This window comes from Aspergillus saccharolyticus (assembly GCF_003184585.1).
Source record: "Aspergillus saccharolyticus JOP 1030-1 unplaced genomic scaffold BP01scaffold_29, whole genome shotgun sequence".
In the NCBI taxonomy this organism is placed as follows: Eukaryota; Fungi; Ascomycota; class Eurotiomycetes; order Eurotiales; family Aspergillaceae; genus Aspergillus; species Aspergillus saccharolyticus.
In genome coordinates this window covers 41853-65068 of record NW_020290639.1, presented here as the reverse complement: position 1 = coordinate 65068, position 23216 = coordinate 41853, and the positions used below count along the sequence as shown (strand labels likewise).

The following is a 23216-nucleotide window of genomic DNA, read 5'->3' as shown; positions in this document are numbered from 1 at the left end:
CGATACCTCTCTCTTCCGAAGGACGCAGCTAGATTGGAGCAAATTGATGGAGATCTTCCTTACTACAACCATGCGGCAATTCTCTTTTCACGGACTTGGGCTGGGGAACGGCTTGCTATTATGAAAAGAGATGGGCGCAATGGAGAATCGCTTTCTTGTCTGTACCACGCGGTCTTACTGTTCAAATAGAAACTAGCTTTTGTTACTGAAAATTAAAGCAGCAAACATTCGTCGAAGATAGCTTTTACACATTTCGCAACCCTTCCAGGAGTTCCTATCGGTGGAATGTACTTCCCAATGTGGACAAAGACAAGGACCAAGCTCAGCTCTTGAGTAGGATGGTCTTCGGGAGGCCACAGGAATGTTTGTCCCCGAATCGGGTGTCAAAATTTTGACGTCCGAAGATCTAGCTTCATCGTACTCCGCATTGGTTGACAGGACTGATTCGTCGAGATAATCTCGCCTTCGATGGTCAAAGTCCCTATCCGAGCTTCGCCCGATGGAAGGATGCTCACCATTAAGAGCAGTTGTCCGAAGAGAGAATTCTTTGTGACTGCTGGGCTTAGTCTCTGGATGCGAGTCCTCTTCTGTGAGGCTTGCTCGAGTTATACTGATGTCACAGTCGCTGCTGGCAATCTCCTCTCCATCGACATTTGGTATTGTGATTGTATTATCACCGCCCAGCAATCCTGCCTCATACCGAATGGCAGAGATCTTACTGGAGTAGACTTGTGCCATAACCTTGCCCAAAAATTTATTGAAATCCAGACTCTCGCCAAATCCTTCGAAAAACTGTTCCCGTTGGAAGATTCCTTCGTCGGCCTCAAAGCTTGCCGTGATTCTGGCTTTGAGATACTCGGAAAACCATGGCTCTTCTGATATTCTGGGGAAGGCCTTCCTTCCGAGAGATATAATTTCCATGATAGAAATGTCCTTGTCGAAGATTTGCATGTACCTCTTCGCATGTTCTGCTAACCCATCAAGGCCTTAACTCACAGCAGCACGATATGCAAATATGCTCCGAGTGTACTCCACTGTTAGGCTCGGCAATTCGTAGGTTGATGGTGGCTTCACAGTCTGATACTCCCCAGTGTAAAGGTAATGGATAATCGTATGCCCGATATCCTCGTCCACATCAGGGAGTCTTACTAGCGGGGACCCGTCCTCGTCCTGATGGCACGGCAGAGTGGTAGCATTCCTAACAAGGTTCTGTGTGATGGTGTAGCATTTTCTGCTAGGGCCAATGACGACCTTGACTCCCTTACCCTCGTACGGACTTCAATTCTCCTTAGATTAATCCGACTCCCCTTATGTATAGAAGGAAATCATACGTCGACTCACCTGATATTTGGCTGAGTGTATTCCAGAAGGACAGGTGCCCGGGAAGTAGTTGGCCCCCCAGTGGCCTCTTCCGCTCTGTAAGAGCCCGGCTCAGTAGCTCCGTTATCTCTTGTCACGGGAACATCAGCAACGTCACCTTGCTCGACAGCAGATGCTGTAGCAGCCTCATCCGTTATTTCAGGAACTGGTTCTGGGAGAGGCTCTGGGATGGGTTCAGAGCAGAGCTGGGCAACGGCCTCGGGCTCAGGCACAGTGACAGGCTCAGATATACCCTCCAGAACAAGTTCTGGAAGAGGCTCTGGCTCAGTGACGGGTTCGGGCTTAGGCTCGGGGGCAGGCTCAGCAATTTTGTCCATTTCGGCAACGGGGTTATCAGCGGCTTGAAGGTAGCGTGAAGCCGTCTGATCAGAAGTTCCCCATAAATTATTTTTTTTTTGCTTTCTGCCTTTCCTCTTCTTCACCATCTTCTCTAGTTTGCGATGGCGACTGGGATAAAGACGGATAGGCGCCGTATTTGGGTATTTGGAGGATATAAGACAGCCGGACCCTGCCAACTGCAGGAATTCCCATGCCAAAGTCTGAATGTTCATCCGAAAGTCATGACATAACTCTCAAGCCACTTCACATATTTTAACTGTGCGGAACACATGGATTTAGCGCATTGGACATAGGCAAATATTTGGTTCGACGCCCCAGACGTCACTAACGATGTCTAAGTCAAGGAGAGTAGCAAGTAAAGAAAGTTAATGCAGTACTTGACAAACCTAGAAAACCTATCTTTGAAGTAACAGAGCCAACCATGGTTAGTGACTCAAAACACGATCAGATCGACAAAAGACAAGGTAGTGCGTAAGTAGCCATTGCATCGTCGCTTGTCAGCTCACGGCATCGGCTACTGCGGGACTGGTCAATGCGAGATAGGCAAACCGCAGCACCTATATACTGTCTTCGCTTATCTGCTGACACAGTTCGAAAATATTCCGGAAAGAGTTCAATGGGCAGGCCATGCTGAGCTTTATCTAGGCCATTGTAGTGGCCCTCACAAGATTGCGTATGAGTTATCACAACCCGTGGTTGAGACCTATCAAAGAATCCTACTCCGGAACCTGCCCCGCGAACCTGAAGTAGTAAAGCCGAGCTCGACCACTGCAAGTTCCATCAAAGACGTAGGAGATAATATTATGCGTAGGTATTACGGAGGATGGGCAAGAATATGAAGATCACAGCCTGGGTCCAGCCCTTGCCTGTGTACTACCGTCACTGTAACCCTGGCTCTCCTTGCCTGCGGACGATGATGTCATGAAATTGTATGGAAAGTGATGAAATCTGCGCCCTTAACGTGCAAATTATGAGATGTGGCACATCACTAAGCTTAGATGGCATTAACCAGCAGTGCTGGTTTCTTGCGGCCAAGGGGCTTGTGATGAGGTGATCTTTAGCATAGATAATTAAACGAATCCTGAGAGGCGAAATAGAACTGAATCCCCTTGGACTGGCCGCCACTGGGAATCCACAAAGCCTAGATTGCTGTCTACATCAAATGATAGTAATGGTAATGGCTTAGCCCAACTGGAGACTGTTAGCATGAAGACAAGCTTGCTATAAGTCGCTGCCAAATTGAGTCGTCCGAGCTGATATCGCTAAGGCCCGAAAGCGAAGCTCATGTTCCATGGTCGCCGCTAGGTGCTTGGCCATACCACCAGCGATTGTGTTATTTGGGCTTCTTCGCCGATGACGAAGTTACTAGTCATGGTAAGTCTCGTTAACCCTTGCACATCGTACTAGTTACATTGCAGTGTAATCGCCGGTGGCGCGCAGGCTAAAACCCCTCGGGAGGCGGAATCTGCAGCCTTTGATATCTTTCATTCCACGAAGGTGAGAGGTCAGTATACGAATAATGACGTTAATAAGAGCTGCTGTACCAGGTAGCTCAAATTCAAAGTTGTAAGGGTGACAAATGAAACGTCACATCCAGCAACTGTGTCCGAAGTACTTGTTGGTGGCCCGTGAAACTTACAGTTTGCTAACAGATGACCTGAGTTTCTGATTCTAAACGTATAAACATACGTAGCAGCCTCGTTGTATAGGACACTAATTTGGGAGATATTTGAGGTCTATCCCGGCCTAGTGGTCCAATTCAACGTCCGTTAGCTGGTGGAAAGAGATCAGCATGGAATCATCCGGGCCCCTTCCTTTCTTGCGGGAACTCTTTTTAAGTAGCAAATATTCCGACCTTATTATACAGTGTGAGGGTCAGATTTTCAAGGCACATAGGGCGATTATTTGTTCACAGTCTCCGTTCTTCCATGCTGCGGTCAGTGGAAACTTCCGAGTAAGTGACGTTCCACGCTACTGGACACCGCTGATTTGAAGCAGGAAAATCGCGAAGGCAGAATCGAACTACGAGGCGAAGATGCAGATACAGTCAAACGATTCTTGTCATATATATACCTCCAAGACTACGACCAGGGCGACGGTAGGCTTAGCTTGAACGGGAGGAGTGAGCCTGGGGTTGGCAATACAGACACAGAATCTTGTATCCAAGATGCCAACGCGGCGCAATCCAGCATTGTCGCAGAGGCTGCATCAGCAACAGATGTCAACGAATTATCGCACAATAACCTTGGTGTCTATATAATGGCAGACAAGTTTGGCACCTATCCTTTGAAGAAGCTCGCCAAGGACCGTTTGGTCAATTGGGCAGAGAAAAATTGGCGTGATGAGGGTTTCGCTGACGCTGTCCGGGAAATTATCAGCTCTATACCTCAAGGGACGGAACTCTATGAGGACTTATCGAATGTGATATCCGAAAATGCTCAGAGCCTTGTCGAACGAGTATCGATTTTGGAGGTTCTAGAAGAATTCGGAGCGCTTTCAGCGGCAGTGCTCGAAAAGCTTGTGGGACGTCTTAAATATTCAGAGGAGGAGCGTAAACGACTTATTACCCTCTGTGAACAGGACTCTTTCGGGCGAGAATTGATGACCAAAGCCAACTCGTTTTCAAGGTGCAGGCACTGTCATGCGGAGTTTAACCTTCGCGTCGAGGACAGTGTCGCACTAGGATGGGGAACGATAAGATGCGGGAGATGTAGGACGCGCCACTGAAGAAGGGACTAGAAAGAGGCGCAATTTTAAACGTTCAAGGCTAGCTTCTATGGAAGTGTATGGCGGAGTCAATGAGTTGATATTACGTATTCAAGAAAAGTTCATGAAAGCAGGAATTGGATATTTTCAGGATATCAATATGGACTGACCGATATCCATACCTTTTTCAAATATTATGATGGATGCATCGTGATAGATAGGTCTTCATGACGCTGGGACTGGCGGTTGAATCCAGGTAGATGTGATGCTGCATCTCAAGATGAAATGTGTGGTGTTTGTTACAGTAGACGCCCAGAAGAATCCGGAGGAATCCGCCAAATAGCAAACCCTCGAGCACATATTCTCGAAATCAGTCTGACAACCAATTTGTGATGAATATGTTCCCTGGCCCAGTGAGGGATGCTACGTGTCACACGTAGATACTTAATTGACATGACTTCTTTAAAAGTACTTCCCAACGTCATTCTACAATGTCAGATCCTCTCGACACCGTTTTTCGCATCACGCGAATCTTCATGACACTACACCTCGTTGGCAGACCGGCACATGGCAATATCCTTAAGCTTCGATGGCCACTAATGTGGGAGCACGAGGTCTTCGCCTACTGGATATTGCTCATCTAATTACTCCCACGCAGTGGTATGCCGTGGCTAGCGTGCCAGGAGACGATCGATCATTTGCCTTGTTTCATTTTGCGCCCCTTGTCCTGCATTTTTCACTCAATCGTAGAAAGACGAACGTCGGAAAAGCTCCCGTAGACCAATCATGTCACTGGACAGGGTCGATATCCCTCTGAGGGGAATGATAGACGACCATCTACTGATCGTGCCAGCATCTCATGAGAAAACACCTCGTGGTGCCAGGTAGCAAATAGGGGGAGGGGAACCCAGACTTTTCTCCATCGCCCCCCTTCACTGTTATACTTCCCTTCCTTTTCATCTTACAATTCCGTCCGAGTCTCGCAAAGTATCTTGGCCGTAAACGCCAGGGACAGTAAGCATGGAGACCACCATCCCTCTCCAGGACCGGCATGCCGACCCCAAAGTCGCTCTCACCAGCACAGCCAGGTCCCCGAGGACCAGGGCCTCGGGCGTGTAGGGGAGAAGCAGATTCTCAAGCGTCGCTTTGGCTTTCTGTCTATCTTGGGGTTTTCCTGCACCATCTTGGCCTCGTGGGAAGGAATCTTATCGACTTTGATCATTTCCTTCGAAGAGTATGTGTCGTGCCTTGCGAGTCTCTGGTTCAAAGTCTATCTAACAAGAGATGATCGCGTAGTGGAGGGCCGGCTGGAACCGTCTATTGCTTTTTGATCGTCTGGCTGAGCACGTTCTCGACCTTCCTGACGCTGTCGGAGTTGGTCTCCATGTATGTATCGTACTCCTTTTATGGTCGATGGTCCTAACCATAAGCTGACATGCATCGTCTAGGACACCGACATCGGGCGGACAATATCATAGGGTATCAGTGATGTCTCCTGTTGGGTGTCAAAGGTACCTCAGCTTTCTGACAGGTCGGTTTGCTCTCTGCTCTCCCTGGATTCTTGAATCACACAACTAAGTTCTATCCAGGATGGTTAATTATCATCAGCTGGTTAGGAGCATTCACATCCACTTGCTACCTGAGTGCCTCGCAGATCCAAGGCCTGGTTGTTCTGAACCATGCCTTCTACGTCCCTGCAGCATGGCAAACGGTGCTCCTATTCTGGGCAATGCTCGCCTTGCGCAGTATTTGTCAACGCGGTCGCCAGCACCTGGCTACTAAAGTTTGAGGGGTTCGTGTTGATCCTGCATATCCTTGGCTTCTTCGCTATCATCATTCCCCTTCTCTACTTGGGTAGTCATAACGAGGCCTCCGACGTGTTCACAGAGTTCCGCAACGACGGAGGCTTTCAGAGCGAGGGGCTGGCCTTCATGGTGGGAATGACGGGGGCCATGTTCTCCTTCACCGGGGCCGATACTGCTGTGCACGTAAGTCCATTTCTTCCCTCGAGTGTGCGAGGCCTGCTCACGCACCGTTAGATGAGTGAAGAGATCCACAACGCGGAGCGAGTGGTGCCCCAGTCCATCCTCACCTCCGTGCTGATCAACGGCCTGCTGGGCTTGGCATGGTCCTGAGCACCCTCTTCACCATGACCGATGTCGACAGCGCGCTAAAATTCCCAACCGGGTATCCCTATATGCAGGTCTTCTGCTCAGCCACCAGCTCCGTCGGTGGCTGCACGGTGATGAGCGCCATTGTACCAATTCTAGTCACGGCAACGGCCGTCGGATCGTTGGCCTCGTCCTCTCGGATGGTCTGATCCTTTGCTCGCGACCGCGGCCTCTCTGGCTGGCGAGTATTGAGTCGGGTACGTACCATGTCATGCCCAGCCAGCCAACCACTTCGAGACATGTCAATCCCGCTGACATGACTCCCTGACTGAAATGAAGGTCAACACCCAAGCCGTCCCCCAATGGTCCGTCCTCGTCGTCACCATCGCCGCCATCCTGCTTGCCCCGATCATTCTCGGCTCCGCCGCCGTCTTGAATGACGTCGTCTCACTCTGCGTCAGCGCACTGTACACCTCCTACCTCATCTCCGCCTGTTTGCTCATGTGGAGGCGCTACACGGGCGGCATCCGCGACCCCGCTGCCACGGTGATGGACACGCTGGTCAATACTCCCGGCGCGCCGCTCGCATGGGGACCGTTCCGCATCCGTGGGGTGCTGGGAGTCCTAGTCAATGCCTTCACCGTCGCGTACCTAGTGATAGGCGTATTCTTCAGCTTCTGACCGACGGTGGCCAACCCGACGGCTAGCACGATGAACTGGGCGGTGGTGGGCACGGCCGGGACGAGCTTGATTAGTACCATCTACTATATTATTTGGGATGGAAAGGTGTATACCGGGCCGGTGATGGAGATTAATCGGGATTGATGTGTGCTATGCGGAAGGTGCAACCTGCTGATTATTGCTTGCGTGTTATTGGATAGTAGAAGCGATGCGAGGTGTTATCTGCGTCTCCAGGTTGCTATCTCGTATCAGTTGGAGAACCATAGAATAGACCCTGATGGGCCGACGATTCAATGATAGTCCTCGTGTCTCTGTCTGGAGTCGACTCATTCACGCGTAATTCGTACATAGTACCATTTCAGGCAAAAGACACTGCCACTCGAGCATAGTACTGTGTATGAATATCCATTCCCCAGATACCGTTGCATATTTCACTTCAACACGATGTATCAAGACCCCCAGCTGAGTGAAAGAGTTCAAGTTCGAGCAATGTGCTTCAGCTGAGGTGGTCGATTGTGCGTACGTAGCCTGCCGGAAATATACTTTCCGCAGAAAATTGAAGGATTCGCGATGAGGTGGTAAGTTGATGATGGTGATGGAAGTAAGAAAGCATCAACAGCATCAACAATGTGAGGTCAGGCGATGGGAGGTACCGGATAGGGGTGAGAAAGCTGGTCTGATACCATAGGTATTAGGAGAAATACAGGCCAAGGTGAGTCGGAGAGAGCAGGCGGTATCGCCAAATCGCGAGATATGGAGGTGAAGCATAAACACTGCTCAACAGTGTGCGGAGAATGACTAATTATGCCATCACTGACTCAATGCGGGGCAGCACATCTCCATCTCAACCGACTTGCATCTTCAAAAGCATACATACGCCTGAGTCCCTAATTGAGGTTAGCAATTGGACAATGTATTTTAAGCCAAGGGCTATAGCTCCAGCGCCAGCGGATGGTAGTTATGGAGGTAATAATCAACATATCAAGCCCACCGCAATGGCATACGCCTGCCGGACTTGTGTCAGACGCAAGGTGAGATGCGACAAGCAGACGCCTGATTGTTCCAGTTGCCGCAAAGGAAGTCTGGAGTGTTCTTACCAGGAGCCTGTATCTCGATCGCACAAGCGAAAACCGAGTGAGGAGCTCGCAGATAAGCTGGCTCGGTACGAGCGCATCCTGCGGCACCACGGCATTCTAGACAGTGAAACGTCGGCCGCTGAGAGAACCACTCGGTCAGGAACGACCTCATTTCACTATAACGAGCCTGAGGCTTCCAAGTTGGGAAGAGTCCTTGCGGACAAAGGCACCTCGAGGTATATCAGCGGTCACCCATGGAGCACTCTACAAGAAGAGGAGTTGCGACGCGCATTCGAGGAGGAGCAGGAGCAGCAAAATGCCACCAGCATAATGGACACCCTTGCGCCAGACCCATTGACAGGCTCACTTGTGGACTCTCGACAAAGTCTGCTTCAGTACCATCCCACGCACACAGAAGCTATGATTCTGTGGCAAATGCATGTCGAGAATGTGGAGCCATTGTGCAAAATCTTGCATATTCCGTCTACCACTGAATGGATGGAGAATATTTCCCGTCGGCCTGAAACAGCCTCAGATGCAGAGGAATGTCTCATGTTCTCCATCTACCAGTTTGCGGTCTATTCGATGACGGACGAGGACTGCGTGGAAAAGTTGTGCCAGTCACGCACGGCCTTGAGTCGACGATATCATGCCGCAGCACGACAGGCACTGATTAACGCCTCATTTCTCAAAACAACTGACATGCGGGTTCTACAGGCGTTTGTTTTATTCCTCCTGTCCAGCCGCCAGTATTTTGATTCACAGACGTACTGGATCCTGACAGGTGTTGCAGTCCGGATAGGGCAGCGCATTGGGATCTTTCAAGACGGTGACAAGCTGGGAATGTCCCCGTTTGATGTCCAGATGCGACGCAGGCTTTTCTGGCAGCTTATACCACTCGATGGTCGGGCGAGCCAGATGGCAGGTACTGTCGTGTACATCCTGCCCAATGCCTGGGACACCCAGCTACCCCTGAACTTGAACGACGAGCAGATCTGGCCCAGCATGACAGACACTCCGCGCGAGCAGCAAGGCGCGACACAGATGATCTTCTGCCTTTCCCGCGCATGCATAGGGAAATTCTTCGCAAGCATGAGCCCGCACATGAGCAGCAGCGGGCCATGGAAGTTCGACAGCCAGCACGAGGCTGAGTCCGTCATCAGTGCCACCGAACGGGAGGTCGAGGACAAATATATCCGCTACTGTGACGTCGTCGACCCGCTTCATTTCCTGACCATAGGACTGGCTCGATCAGGAATCACTGCGATGCGTCTCCGCGTGAGGCTCGCAAAAGTGAGGGACCAGACCGCGACGGACGCTGAGATGTGGGAGATCTTTCAACTGGCCCAGAAAATCTTGGACACCGATTCGGCAGTTTCAGCACATGCTGGGCTGCAGAGGTACCGGTGGCATGTTCGACCATTTTTTCTATGGGGAACTTACGATTCGTTCATCTTTGTCCTGACTACGCTTTGGAAGAGGCCTGACCTTCTCTCTGCAGCGGAGGTCGAGGCGGCGTGGAATAAGGTTGAACAGCTTTACTGTAACCATGACGAGCTCCACCATTCAAAACCATTATATGTGGCGTTTCGCAGGCTCACAATCAAAGCCTGGGATGCCCAATCTCCAAGCAACACAAGGCCGGAGCCAGGTTTCATTGCGACCGCTCGCTCACTGCAAACGAGAAAAGAGAACGTCATGATGAACATTCCAAGAGAATCACTGGATACAGCGCATGAGACTAGTGAAGTGTTGTTGAGAGATATTCCCTTGGCGAGTGACTTCAATTATAACGTCGGTGCAGTGGCAGAGGGAATGCAGGGCGAGATCGGCAACGCGGTCGACTTCGAGACCATAGATTGGGGGTTCTGGGATCAATTGATCCAGTACCATCAAGGACAAGGTGATTCTCAGGAGTGATGACTCAACTCCACGTGATTGCTTAACCAGAAGTTGAGCATAGAGGGGATCGTGTCAGCCACGGAAACGGAATGCACCTATTCATACCTAGTCCAGTTCCGCCAATGGAGAGGAATCTGCCTGCTGAGGATGCACGAATCCCGGTACTTTGCGAGCTGCCATTGGTCAGATTCTCGGTCTCGCCTCGGCCGAGCGTCTGTCCAATCATCGGCCCCCGCCATCTCTGACCCTCTGGTATAAGAACTCTGCGACAGCATCATTATTTAAGACCCTGTCTCATAAGATACACAATCACGAGAATCAACCATAATGCCACCGCTCAGAGTCCTCGTGGTGGGCGCATCAATTGCCGGCCCAACAGCAGCCTACTGGTTCGCCCGAGCCGGAGCCAAAGTCACCGTCATCGAGCGCTTCCCCCACCTGCGCACCAACGGACAGAACATCGACATCCGAACCGTTGGCGTTACAGTAATGCGCAAAATGCCCGGCATGGAGGAGGCTGTGCGGGCAAAGACCATCCCGCTGAAATGCATCGCTGCCGTCCGGTCTGATGGCCGCCCGTTCGGCGTCATCTCCACCACCGGAAATCCTGATCAGCAGTCCCTCGTCTCCGAATTCGAGATCTATCGTGGGGACTTGTCCCAGATACTGTACGATCGGACTCATGCCCATCCGAACATAACCTATATCTTTGGCGAGCAGGTCGCATCCATTCAGCAGCATGATCAGGCTGATGGACCTGTCAAGGTCGAATTTGCCAGTGGCTCTCCCACCATGGAGTTCGATCTCGTTGTGTCCTGCGATGGAGCTACGTCAAGAACTCGGGCGATTGGACTCGGGGTTGGGATGCGGGACTACCTCGAACCGACTGGCACTTGGGCGGCATTTTTCTCTGCCAAGCAGGATCTCCTCGATGGAAACAACAAAATGGGTAAAGCATACAATGCTGTCGGCGGTCGTATAATTGCTGCTGGCCCTGACCCTTCAGGCGTGAGTCGGGTTGTCTTGATGAAGCGCTATGCGCAAAAGGACAGCAGTGCCACGCAGCCCTTCCGAGACGCGATGAACCAGGGGGGTGATGCTCTCAGGCAGTTCGTCGCGCAGACCTATCGTGGGGCGGGCTGGAAGTGCGACGAGGTGATCAAGGACATGATGGAGGCAGAGGACTTCTATGCCAGCGAGATCGTGCACGTCAAGGTCCCGCGCCTATCGAAGGGGCGGTTTGTGCTGGTCGGGGATGCGGGATATGCCGCTTCGACGGGCACCGGAACGAGTCTCGCCATGGCTGGTGCGTATGTGCTGGCCGGGGAGGTCTGCAAACACAAAGGCGATCTGGCGGGTGCTCTTCAAGGCTATGAGGATGTGATGCGACCTCTCATCGATGATATGCAGAAGGTTCCTCCACTCCTGCCGGTCTTCTTCACGCCGCAGACGGCTTGGGGTTTATGGCTTCGAAACATGGTCTTTGCTTTTGTCTGTTGGAGCGGGATCTTGAGCCTCACGCAAAAGTTCTTTAGTGGAGCCTTTGCCGGTACTGAGAGATATCAATTGCCGCAGTATGAGTGGCAGGAATAGGAATGTTCATGGCTACGAGCTTGTGGTGTGTGTCCAGTAATATGTTGGCCTTCGCTCTCGCTGCACTCGCATAGTACCCTCCCCACCTTTCTGTAGTGTCAAAAAGTTGAAATGCTTGACATCAGTCTGTACCTATTTTCGTCAGTAATACCTTTGGTTGCGCCGGTCGAAATCTAGCATAGAGTCAGAGTGAGGATCTCACCATTTCATTCTAGTGGAAGCTGTGTGTCAGAAATGAAAACCAGTCACGTACGCGCAAGGTTAATACATACTGGTAAATGCAAAGGGCTTCAAATATGAAGACGAGTTGTAATAGTCTGGACTAGCAGGTGAAGTTGCCGTACTTGCCTGTTTTTCAGTGTCCCCTGTCTAGGACCGGACCATCACTTCCCCTTCACTTCTTCACTTTCCTTCCCACTCACCTCTCTCATCTCTTCTTCCATCCCAGTCATCACGTACCATACGCCGTCGTTGCTAAAAACCTCAATCATCACTCACACCCTCCACAAAGCGCGAATTCCCTAACTCCCGTCTGCAGCGGTCGGGTCTCACTTAGCGCAAAGATAAAGCTTTCTCAACGATATCCACCGGTCGAGTCATCTGCTCATCCACGACGCCTTTGATACTTCAGCATGACCAATAATCCTGCGATGCTAGAGGATGCTCAGGCAGGGGAGTACTGCGATCTGGAACTAGAGTGCGAGGGAAAGAAACTCACCGTCCACAAAATCGTGGTATGCAACAAGTCGGGGGTGATCAAAAAAGCGTGCAAGGGCCATTTCGTGGTAATGACAGCCACCTCCGTCGGGTCTTGATATGAGATTCTCTGATGTCTGCATAGGAAGGTAGAACCAACACAATCAGAATTCAGGACTTCTCCAGCGTCACTGTCAAACGCTGGATTGAGTACATGTACGTCGGCGACTATGGGCTGGACAATCAGTTGGAGTGGATATCAGGTATCTTCTATTTCCAGTAGTCGCTACCACTGAGACGAAACATGACTGACTTAAGCTGAAGAGCTTGCCAGGATCACTGATAACGCCTGCGATTCTATCGAACCTGTGTCTCCCACCACCTCCTCCGCCGGGTCCGTGCTGGACGCTACAGCCTCGACAACGCCCACTACTGCGGAGGTTTTGCGTCCTCACCTTGAAATGAGTACGATTGCGCATTATTACATGATGCCCGAACTCGAAGCCCTGGCCCTCCAAAAGATAAGGACATCGTTGGCGCAGCCCTGGTCGCCCGCCGGAGTGGACGAGTTGATTCCAGAGCTTTGCCCTAAGATTCGCGATGAAGCTACTCTGCAGCAACTCTGCGAGATGGTCATTGACCATATCGAAACTTTTGAGAAGAGCGAGAGCCTCTTCCCCGATCGATTCTCGAGGCGAGTCATCGCAACTCTGAGAGAACGCATGGGACACATCAAACAGCAGTTGAATGAAGCGACACTGTCTTTCGGCAGGGAGCAAATGACATTGAAGACACAACTCCTTAATTCCGACCAGAGATTCCGGACATTGAAGAGTAATCTCGAGAACATCAAAGACGTGCCCGAATGCCGCCACTGCTCGAAGACATTCCATGTCCAGCTCGAGCTCGGTGGGGAGGACAGCTCGATTTGTAAGCTCCGGTGTAGGGGATGCAAGACCAGACATTCTTGTCCTCCGCCAGACGCAGTGAATTAGTATAACTCTAATAGCGGGTTGCAGGCACATTTCATGGTTGGGCTGGGGAAGATTTGAATACGTGCTATTTGATGTATCGTCACTGATAGGCGCATATTCTCGGAGTAGTTTGATTCCCCTTTGATGATATTCCTTATAAAGCCAGATGCTCTTTGTATGATTTGCTTGCATAGTACGGGCCGACCTTATTGGGGCAATGGCACGTGAGCCAGGAACCGGCGGGGATAACCACCAATCAGCTGTCCGAGATCAATGCCAAAGCCGATCAGAGTTTTAGCATAGTTATGATCACGTGGCTCTCCTCCCCGATAACATCTATCAATGCATGCATCCCATTGATTCGCCTCTTCAAACATCCAGCCCACAAAGATACCTAGAAGATACACAAGAAAATCCAAGATAAAAAGATGCTACTAGATTCATCCCCTCCTTCCGGGCCAACAAATTCCCCACTATCATACACACCACCCAACCTCAACCCATCCCCCAGGCCCAATCCCATGAACCCAACCCCACAACTGCACAATGAGATGCACGAACTCCCCATCCGGCCCCGCGGCCTCCTCTGGCAAACCGACTTCATCACACCCAGCCACGAGCAACACCTCCTCCACATCTTCCGCCACGAGCTCACCTGGCCCGACCGCCCCGGCCGCATTTCTCTGCATTACGGCTACACCTTCGACTACAAGACCTTCAACATCGACCCGGACATCCCCTACCGCCCATTCCCCGACTGGCTGGTCCCGCTCCTCCCGGCCCGCGAATCCCGGCCCCCGGATCAGGTGTGTCTGCAGTATTACCCGCCCGGCGCGGGGATCCCGCCGCATGTCGACGCGCATGGGCCGTACGATCAGCTGTACGCGCTCTCGCTGGGCGCGCCGGTGATGATGCAGTTCCGGCGCGGGGAGGAGCGCGTGGAGGTCGACTGCGAGCCGCGGAGTTTGATGTGTATGAGTGGCGAGGCGCGATTGTTGTGGACGCATGGGATCAAGAAGCGGAAGACGGATTTGGTGGCGGGTGGTGCGGAGGATGGGGAGGGGGGCACGGGGGAGGGGCAGAGGGTGCGGGTGAGAGGGGAGAGGTGGAGTATCACTTACCGGTGGTTGCGGGAGGGGGGGGAGTGTGAGTGTGGGGATGTCGAGCTTTGTGATACCGCGCAGAGGCGGTTAGGGGTGGAGAAGGAGAAGAGGTCGGTTGTTGCGTTGAGGGAGGCTGCGGAGGAGGAGGAGAAGAGGAGGAGGGAGGAGAAAGGTGGTGGTCGTGGTGGTGAGGGAGGGGAGAGTTGAGGCGGGGAAGAGGGTTGTTGTTGGTCTCCAATGTGTTGTACTATACGTGTTTTGCTGCATACCTTAGCTGGTTCATGCGTGGAGTTGGGCCATTGGACTTCTGCATAGGCGTTGTTGATGAATTTTTATCAAGTCGTCTACTAATATCATTATTTGACACTTCCTGGCAGGTTTGCCTTTTAAGTTGTGAGCCTTTCAAGGCATGATGGCCGCTGAAATGGAGCTGTGATCGCACTGCGGGACAACTAACTGAATTACTAATTCTGTACAGTACTGTGTAGGTGGCCATTCCTCCCATTTACCAACCCCCTTTACCATCATTCCACCTTCTTCCATGCCACAATCAAACCGAAAACTCAATTATTCGGACTCAACTCCGCCTCAATAACACTCTGAATCGCCAGCGGCGAGCTCCAGATCTTCACCACCCGCAACCCCACCGATTCCAACAACCCCTGCCACATGCCTTCAGTGCGCTCAAACGCCGACACAACGATCATCATTGTCTGGTCGTAGCCCGTCGCCTGTGGATGCGCCTCCGTCGCCGGAATCACATGGTCATGAATCAAAATCGTGCTATACCCGGGCGTCATCGCGTCCCTCAAATGCCCCAGAATCTGGCGAGCCGCCTCATCGGGCCAGTCGTGGAGAACTCCGTGCAGGTAGTAAGCGCGCGCGCCTGTGGTAGATATCAGCTTCATGCCACTCCCATCATGCATTCATCCACCGCATTCCCCTGGCGGAAAGGTAAATATGAAAAGAGGGGCGGGAGGAAACAAACCCTTAATTGGCTGCTCCGTAAAGAAATCATGCGCCATCGCCCGCACTTCTGTGGGACAAATCGCCTGTTTCACCACGTCCGGGCGATCCTGCAACACCAATCGCTTGCCGAGACCGGGCTGCTTCGCCAGGAACTTGTTCATGTCGTGGCCCACGTTGCCACCGACGTCCACCAAGAGCGCGGGGTCGGCGCAGTCGGCTTCCTTCGAGTCTGCCAGCCTCTCGTACGGGAAGATGTCGAGCATGCCGGCCTGCTTGGCCATGACAGAACCCATGACGTTGTTGAAGACGGCGCTCTCGGCGGGGTGTTGGTCGTAGTATTCAAAAAGCGAGCCCTTGAATTCTTTGGTGTACTGGAAGATGCCGTCGTTGGGGTCGCTGGGGTTGCGATAGTTGGTCTGGGCGAGGTAGGCGGGCATTTTGGCGAAGCAAGGGTTCAGCATGTCGTTTCTGACGGGTGGGGACAGTTAGTCTTGTGGAGGAGGGTGGGGTCAGGGCAAGGTACGGACAGGTATGGGATCCAGGCCCCGAAGACGGGTTCAAGTAAGGATTTACTGAATGCGGATTGCTTGTAGTGGTCTGGGGAAACTTCGATGATTATGTGGGTGGAGGCTAGATGGCGGAGGATGCGAGCTGAGGTTGTCAGGATCGTCTGCAGAGATTGGGTGTTTATATGGGCTTGATTCTTACCGAGGAGCGCAGGATCCGAGCCTGTCAGTTCTGCAAGCTGTTCGGCGGACTGCTCGGCATCTTCCCCTACTTCCAGCCACTTTTGGAAGAGGTTCAGGTCCTGGCTGACTGTGAGGGCTGCGTTGAGGGCAGGCTAGAAGAAGAGTTATTATCGACTGAGCTTCTTGTTGTATGGGGTTATACAAGGGGGGGATTTACCTCGGTCATACAAAGGCGCACCACGGTATCCCACGAGGTCTCGAGACGACTGATAAGAGCGTAGGCCTCCTTCAACGCCTTGACACGGTCGCCGTCATAAGCGAAAGACGATCGGTCAATGCCTCTGATTGACCGGACGAATTCTTCAACATCGGTAGAAGCACTAGATTGGTTGTTGGTTGCCATTGTGGTCAAACAGCGGATGAGGTCCCCGACAGTGTGAAGAAAGTGATCGAACCGGATGCAGGGGTTTGGGGGAACTAAGGGTATTTCTGTCAAAGAGGACAATCAATCTCGGTCCGCAGCTGTCAGCAACCCCTCAGCACTAGACAGGATAAGTTTTGACTGGCGTATGGCGTTGACCAACGAGGAGTTGCGCACCGACGCTTGGAGGCGGGCCCAGTCGATCGGTTTTACGAGATGGTGGAGATCTTCACAATGGGGGCCGCGCGACCCTCCCCCCACCTGCTTTACCTCGCATGCCGCGGCATACTTCGTGGCGATCTATGCAGTACTAGTGGACTGTTTATTGGTTCTCTTGCATCTGACATGTCGGATTCTTAACTTGAATCATGAGTCTTGGCCCCAGAGGTCTGTTCCCTGTCAATTGCTTAGCCCGCAGAACCAGGGGTCTCTCTACCGAGTGCATTCAATGATCCACACACAAAGCAAGGGCCTTGGATCCTGATACCTCCTCAATTCTTTGCTGGAGAGTGGCCACTCAAGAAAATTGCCTGCTATATGTAAGTTTCACACAGTCCTTATCGGACTTCATTCTTGGAAACCGGGTTCGCTGCCAGATACTAAGCGGAATCGAATCCGCGTTCGCGTCATATTTATACAAAGTACCAAGTCTTCTGAACTCCAATTTCCTACCCATTGAGAACGGATGACTTGTGGTCACTGATGGATTTTTGAGACGCTTCATGGTGGTGAGATTGAGGCTACCAAAGGAAGCACGGCCGTGAGGGTGGTCAGACAGCCCAGCCAACGAGGCCTCAGGGCCCCCCCTCAATCACATTTTAATTGACCAGGTGATAATCATGGTCTAACTCTAAATTCAGCGGATTCTCAGCTTAGTGGCACGTCTATAACCTAGGTAGTATCAACTAGTTTAGTTCCATCCGCGTCAGCGGCCTGGGACTAATGACAAGTGGATAGATTCTACTACCGGTTTCATAGTCATGCGAAAGCTCAGCTGCATCACCACGGTAGAGTTGAATTCTAGAAGCAGCTGCAGCCCTTGCTCAAGGTAGATGCTTTACCTATGGGTCGTTTCACCGGCCCTTGTCCGAGGAAGGGTATATCGTGCCCAGACCGGGACTCATGAGCGTGCGACGCCATCTCTGCGTCTTTTAGGCCGGTGTCTCGCCAATTTGGTGATAAGAACGCACTGGGCGGAGGAACAAATGTGCACAACAAGTAAGAAGACCTTTTAGCAAGTTGGAATCAGAAGAAAACCGAATGGTCTAGAGAAAACAACATGAGGGACGCGCTGAAGACCTTATATTGTCGTTTCCCTGACTGGATGCTACTAATGTATCATGCTGAAATTTAAGCATAGCATCATATGCCACTTTGTGGCATTTGCATAAATGATTTATTCAGTTTGCGGAAGAAAGCACACTAGCGAGACTTCTCCTGGTACTGTGCGCAATGTCGTCTGCATAAGTGTGGGCATATACGCAAACCAGTTAGCGGGGTGAAATGGGAAGGTATGCATCAGTGGCCAACTAATGACCGAGTTCAGACAGTAATGACTGTCTAGTCGGCTCAAAAAGAGTGTATCTGGTACTACCGGCTGCCATGTCTCGGTTGCGATACGCAGTGCCAGACAGGAACATAAGATCCAGGCAGCGCGGGAGGACGGGAAGGCGGAAGAATTGAAAGGACAAGACGGCACGACCCAATCCCCGTCACCGCCCTGTCAGCCACAGTATCAGGTGACTTTCTTTGTCTTCAGCCACTTTGCCCGCTGCTGTGACTGGCGAGTTGTACCCAGGACCCTTGAGCCTGTACCACCTAAACTGTAGTTACTCCGTAGATATACTAGTACTGTACAAGGGTCACCACAAATACCTGAACCTTTGTGCTATTGTATCATCTCGCGAAAATCGATATTTGCCCGCGACGAAAAATGAATGTCCGCTACCAGACATCTAATCACACCTGCTACGGTTCCTGCTCTAACAATGGCATATCTCAAAACTAGCAGACAGCAGCAGAATCATGGTAGCAAGCCAGAGCCAACAGGGAGACCTTTTTGATGTGAATGATCAATGTGGTAGCTATGGTTGGCTGGAATTCATCGAGCATCCGAGGCACAAAGCTTAGACGATGCCAAGCCCATGGATAACCAAGTGGAGGCAGCAGTGGGGCAGTTGCCCTGCTCGAACACGTCGCGCTCTTTGCTTCAGCCCAGCTCCGGCAACCGCCGGAGCTGCCAGGTATCTTTTATTCACGACTAGGAACAGAACACTAGGTAGACTTACCGCAACCACTTTTTCGACCTCGTCAGCCTTATTCTTCTGATGGATGTGTCTCTTAAGGACCCCTTTTGGGGCCCTCAAACATCTTACTTGAAGTAAGTGCCTCCTCCACCAAGCACCCCACACTGCTTCAACTCACGCGCCACAGCTTTTGTGAAGAGGTACTCATCTCTCGGCTTCAATCCGCAAGGATGGTCAATTGACATCCTAGATTCTAGGACTATGTCGTTACTCGCTATGTGGCCGAGTTCATCAATACCTCCAGCAGCCTTATCTACAGTGCGTCTACCTCGCAATCAAGGGGCATCCGCCGATAGGTCCCCATGAGTACCAGCTAATCTTCAAAACCACGCAGTCCTGTACGGAATCTACGGCCTTAACAAGCTCCGTCAGAAGCCCATCTCATCCCTTGCTCGTGCAATCCCCTGGTTTGGGTTGATGGGAGTCGGCGTCTGCTCGGCCGGGTACCATATGACGCTGAAATATCACACGCAGATGTGTACGTCACCTGACCCGACTGTGTATGCTTGGGTCTAACAGGTCCCAGCGGACGAGCTCTCGATGCATCTATTAACCACCCCCCTTGTGTACCGCATTCTCACGTTCCAGGTGAGCCCGCGGTGGCGGCGCTGGATTGGCATCGCCCTCTGCATCGAATTCACCACCGTGATGGTCGTCCACATGGTTATGGACGAATTCTTGCTTCATGCGGTGACCTTCGGGGCCGGAGCGCTACTCATCGCGCGACGCACGATGCAGGCCATCTCGCATAAGATCCCTGATCCGCTGATCAAACAGAAAACTCGCAATATCGGGCGGTTCGGTATCTGTAAGCTCCACCACCACTTCCCCTCCCCAACATACATCCATTTTGCGAAGATAGATTAACAGCAATAGTTTGCTTCCTCTTTGGCTACTTCGCTTGGTTGGTCGACGTCTGGGCCTGCAACTACTTGATCAATATCCGGCAGTTCATCGGTGTTCCCTTGGCCTATCTCTTCGAGCTCCATGGATGGTAAGCTTTACTTCGCTGCTCCCGCTGCCCTTACCATACAGACGGGGGACTTCCGGTTTCGTTGCCCTCGTTCTGGAAGCCAAGCCCGCTAAACAATGAATAAACAGGTGGCACTTCTTCACCGCGATTGGCGGATACATCGCCGTCGCGGTCGTGGACATGATCACCTCCGGCGAGGTGCATACCGACCCGACACCCCAGCTCGCCTGGCCGGTCTCTCTCGCAGCACGGACCATGGGGCCCAATCCGCCCGCGAGTAAACGAGAGTAATTTGCTCTATTTGCGGGGATGGTCATTGGTTGATATAAATCCGCTTGAGACGAAGAACTTCTTGGAAGCCTCTTGCTTATGGGAGTGTGTTGTTCAGAGGTGCTGGGAACTGTATGGGACAAGTCCAGACTTGTCGGTCGCTTGATGAGGGAAGCGGTAGAGGAGACCACGGTGTACTTGTAGCTCGGCTGTGCCGAGACAGATTGACTCTCTGGCGCGTTCAATACTGGCTCTATCAAGAGATTAGTTAGCTAAAGTATGCGCACCGGAGTGCAATATACACTGGCGCTACTGCGCTTTTCTCTCTTCTCATTTTTACTATTCCCTTTCCTGCTTTGCCCCGTGCTGGGGTATCATCGAGGGTGATTGGAATGCCCTACCGCAAGACGACTGGCCGCAAAATGCATAAATTTGAGAGATTGCTGTCTCAATACAAAGCATAACATGATATCTGCAGGGTATCTATGAAATCACAAATGTATTGTACAATGTTAGCTCGGCTCTGCCCTCCACTCAACACTGATCTCCCCCCCAAGCCCCCGTCACATTTACCCCGCCGATATTGCGGATGCCCATCAACCCCAAGACCGCCTGGCCGCGACGGATCAATTCACCGCCCTGGCCGACCGCCTCGCTGCGCTGGGTGCCGAGACGCCGCAGCCGCTCCACCTCCTCCTCCCCGAGAATATCCCCACCCTTCCGCCCCTGCCACACCGCCTCGCGCACGACGGGCGCCCATGCCTCAGCCGCCGTCAGCTCATCTTGATTGCCCGCGTACACCTTCCGTTGACCATCGGGGTGGGCCGGATCGCAAACAAGCTGGGAGGAATACCACTCCGACCGCACCACCTCGTACCTCCGCTCCAGGAACCAGATGATCGGCCAGGTGATGATCCAGAGCTGGAGGATGATGCACGCCCAGTACACGAACCCATGGTTGCGGAGGCGGTTGACCCAGTGCGGCGAGTAGATGGTGATCATGCCGTTGGCGAGTGAGGGGGCGACGTGCACGTGGCCCTGGTAGCCGGTCGAGCGGATGTGGGAGATGAGCTTGGTGCGCATGGGGGCGGCGTCGAAGCCGTTGAGGTTGCGCCGGTATGTGAATCTGGGTGCGGGGGTACCAGCAATTAGCCTAGCTCCAAATTGTGATGTCTCCGACTGGAATGGGGGGGTACGTACGATTTCACCGGAGCAGGATCGCTGCAGAAGCGTCGACACCACCCGCGAAGCCCCGGGGAATCCTCGCCCTGGCTATCCCCGGCCTCCAAGCCCATCAGTCGCTCTCCTTCGTCAAGCTCCGTGTTATCAGCCGGCAGTGCGATGCGACCGCCCGAGCTTGTGCGCGCCCCGCGCGTCGGTCGGCGGCCCCCGCGATACGCTTTCTGGTTGTCGTGGTCGCCGACGACGGTGGTGTAGGACCAGCGCTGGACCGGGCCGCTGCGCACGCCGGGTCCCCAGGTGAGCAGGGTGCGGGTCAGGTCGATGCGGAAGTTGAAGTCGCAGACTGCCTTGCGGGTGGATTCATTCCCCCGCCGCTCCTTCTCGTGGTGCTGGCCGCCGATGATCAGGCATGGTCGCGGGGGGAGGCGGGTCTGCTTGTCGACAAAACTGTACAGGGCTTCGGCGTCGGAGGAGAAGACGGGGTCCAGCGTGACGACTCCGGCGTGACGGCTCTTTTCCCGGATGCTATGGTAGCGGTGGTGACCTGGGATGGTGTAGGCCTCGTGGGGTGGGGAGAGCGGGTCGTCGCGGTAGGGTGTTGTTATCTCGTCTGTTTCGTTGTATGCGGGGGGAAGATCGTCATCTGCGAGAGGATGAGGGAGGGAGGATGAGGAGGCAGAGAGAGGAGGGTCGAGAGGGAGATCTTTAGTCTGTCCCATAATGATGGTGTTGTGAGTGCGGTAAGAGGTGTTGTGAGATGATGAAAGGAAAGAGAGATGAGGATTGTGATGGGTTAAATACGGAGCAGCGATAAGCAGGCAGCGGTGGGGGCGGTGGCTCGGGCGCCTGATCGTGCCTGGCACTAGTGCGCTCCGCCCCCACCAACCCCTATTTAGTTAGTAGTCATGATTCTTCACGGTCAGCACACTGTAGTGAGTTGATTCACTGTACTGAAATTTGATCTGTTGGTGGAATATAATGGATCTCGTTCTTTCAAGGCCAAAGAACTTTGATTTAGACGGAAGCAGTCCCTTGAATTCTCGCAGTCTACCTGCCTCGGTCGTTTGAAATGTCGAATGTTTATGATCTATATTGATGACATTGGCCTGTGTAATACAGCAGATATATGTGCCCGGTATAACTTCACTAATCACCGTCGATACCACATCCGCGTGATTTTCGTCCTCCGCATCTTTTTCTGCAACTGAAAGACTCCGTAGAGGGTCGCCTCCGCAGTCGGTGGACAGCCCGGAATATACACGTCAACGGGGACGATCCGATCTACACCTCGAACGATGCTGTAGCTATAGTGGTAGTAACCGCCTCCGTTGGCGCAACTGCCCATGCTGATGACCCATCTGGGCTCGGGCATCTGGTCGTAGCACTGCCGCAGAGCCGGAGCCATCTTGTTGGTCACCGTGCCAGCCACGATCATCACGTCCGACTGGCGAGGCGAAGCGCGGAAGATGATCCCGAGGCGGTCTTGATCGTAGCGTGGCATGGACATGTGCATCATTTCCAGCGCGCAGCATGCCAGGCCAAAGCTCAGGGGCCACATTGATCCCTGACGGGCCCAGTTGACGATTTGGTCGAGGGTGGTACTGGGGATGTCAGCGTGGGGTGTGTGCAAGTTGTCGAGTCGCTTACAGAACGTGTTCGGCCATGTGCATCGGTCGTGTCTCTGATGAAAGTGAGTTGGACGGTGAGGAAGCGTGCTTCTGTCTATGCGGTGTATGGATCGGGGATCTGATTGAATTTATTGCACCGGTGAGATTCGATACGAGCGTCGGACGAAGGCGCGACTGGAGGTACGGGAAAAGAACTCCTGAGCAAATGTGAATTGGG

General features: G+C 52.6%; 9 protein-coding genes across 9 annotated transcripts; 6 read left to right on the top strand and 3 right to left on the bottom strand.

Annotated features, from left to right (window-relative positions):
* Positions 1-192: 192 nt before the first annotated feature.
* Positions 193-1805, bottom strand: BP01DRAFT_375698 (uncharacterized protein; the record flags this gene model as incomplete). The annotated part of the gene is made up of 3 exons (XM_025576909.1): positions 193-957; positions 997-1234; positions 1342-1805. The coding sequence occupies 3 exons, from the start codon at positions 1803-1805 to the stop codon at positions 193-195; spliced, it is 1467 nt and encodes a 488-aa protein (XP_025429068.1).
* A 3406-nt stretch (positions 1806-5211) lies between these two features.
* Positions 5212-7361, top strand: BP01DRAFT_375697 (uncharacterized protein; the record flags this gene model as incomplete). The annotated part of the gene is made up of 10 exons (XM_025576908.1): positions 5212-5309; positions 5510-5659; positions 5722-5811; positions 5874-5956; positions 6015-6136; positions 6210-6413; positions 6465-6505; positions 6562-6739; positions 6876-7183; positions 7244-7361. The coding sequence occupies 10 exons, from the start codon at positions 5212-5214 to the stop codon at positions 7359-7361; spliced, it is 1392 nt and encodes a 463-aa protein (XP_025429067.1).
* A 767-nt stretch (positions 7362-8128) lies between these two features.
* On the top strand, positions 8129-9967 carry BP01DRAFT_276017 (putative C6 transcription factor; the record flags this gene model as incomplete). Its single annotated transcript, XM_025571411.1, has 1 exon — positions 8129-9967. A coding segment is annotated over one exon (1839 nt), but the record flags the coding sequence as incomplete, so codon positions are not given.
* Positions 9968-10507: 540 nt separating this feature from the next.
* On the top strand, positions 10508-11788 carry BP01DRAFT_345400 (putative FAD-binding monooxygenase; the record flags this gene model as incomplete). Its single annotated transcript, XM_025573595.1, has 1 exon — positions 10508-11788. Exon 1 carries the CDS (start codon positions 10523-10525, stop codon positions 11786-11788), a length of 1266 nt encoding a protein of 421 aa, XP_025429065.1. The 5' UTR covers positions 10508-10522.
* Positions 11789-12420: 632 nt separating this feature from the next.
* BP01DRAFT_384776 (BTB/POZ domain-containing protein) lies at positions 12421-13565 on the top strand (the record flags this gene model as incomplete). The annotated part of the gene is made up of 4 exons (XM_025577536.1): positions 12421-12573; positions 12630-12747; positions 12809-13414; positions 13504-13565. The coding sequence occupies 4 exons, from the start codon at positions 12421-12423 to the stop codon at positions 13563-13565; spliced, it is 939 nt and encodes a 312-aa protein (XP_025429064.1).
* Positions 13566-13979: 414 nt separating this feature from the next.
* On the top strand, positions 13980-14768 carry BP01DRAFT_301699 (2OG-Fe(II) oxygenase family oxidoreductase; the record flags this gene model as incomplete). The annotated part of the gene is made up of 1 exon (XM_025572042.1): positions 13980-14768. The coding sequence occupies one exon, from the start codon at positions 13980-13982 to the stop codon at positions 14766-14768; it is 789 nt and encodes a 262-aa protein (XP_025429063.1).
* A 240-nt stretch (positions 14769-15008) lies between these two features.
* On the bottom strand, positions 15009-16659 carry BP01DRAFT_345395 (S-adenosyl-L-methionine-dependent methyltransferase). The gene is made up of 5 exons (XM_025573594.1): positions 16437-16659; positions 16239-16371; positions 16058-16181; positions 15550-15998; positions 15009-15447 (listed from the first exon to the last, which is right to left on the bottom strand). Exons 1-5 carry the CDS (start codon positions 16620-16622, stop codon positions 15125-15127), a joined length of 1215 nt encoding a protein of 404 aa, XP_025429062.1. The 5' UTR covers positions 16623-16659; the 3' UTR covers positions 15009-15124.
* Positions 16660-18849: 2190 nt separating this feature from the next.
* BP01DRAFT_425088 (ceramidase) lies at positions 18850-20440 on the top strand. Its single transcript, XM_025579732.1, has 7 exons — positions 18850-19020; positions 19074-19086; positions 19144-19204; positions 19281-19424; positions 19473-19754; positions 19823-19940; positions 20048-20440. The coding sequence occupies exons 1-7, from the start codon at positions 18968-18970 to the stop codon at positions 20208-20210; spliced, it is 834 nt and encodes a 277-aa protein (XP_025429061.1). The 5' UTR covers positions 18850-18967; the 3' UTR covers positions 20211-20440.
* A 283-nt stretch (positions 20441-20723) lies between these two features.
* Positions 20724-22929, bottom strand: BP01DRAFT_425087 (NuoB/complex I 20 kDa subunit family protein; the record flags this gene model as incomplete). The annotated part of the gene is made up of 3 exons (XM_025579731.1): positions 20724-21315; positions 21390-22259; positions 22535-22929. The coding sequence occupies 3 exons, from the start codon at positions 22927-22929 to the stop codon at positions 20724-20726; spliced, it is 1857 nt and encodes a 618-aa protein (XP_025429060.1).
* Between the last annotated feature and the right edge of the window lie 287 nt (positions 22930-23216).

Bases quoted from the DNA above. Each gene is read 5' to 3' on its own strand.
- BP01DRAFT_345395 (XM_025573594.1), bottom strand. From the start codon at position 16,622: ATGGCAACCAACAACCAATCTAGTGCTTCTACCGATGTTGAAGAATTC. The intron at 16,372-16,436 runs GTAAATCCCCCC...CTCTTCTTCTAG, and splicing joins TGCGCCTTTGTATGACCGAG to CCTGCCCTCAACGCAGCCCT. The intron at 15,448-15,549 runs GTTTGTTTCCTC...TATCTACCACAG, and splicing joins TACGGAGCAGCCAATTAAGG to GCGCGCGCGCTTACTACCTG.
- BP01DRAFT_425088 (XM_025579732.1), top strand. From the start codon at position 18,968: ATGGATGTGTCTCTTAAGGACCCCTTTTGGGGCCCTCAAACATCTTAC. The intron at 19,755-19,822 runs GTAAGCTCCACC...TAACAGCAATAG, and splicing joins TATCGGGCGGTTCGGTATCT to TTTGCTTCCTCTTTGGCTAC. The intron at 19,941-20,047 runs GTAAGCTTTACT...ATGAATAAACAG, and splicing joins CTCTTCGAGCTCCATGGATG to GTGGCACTTCTTCACCGCGA.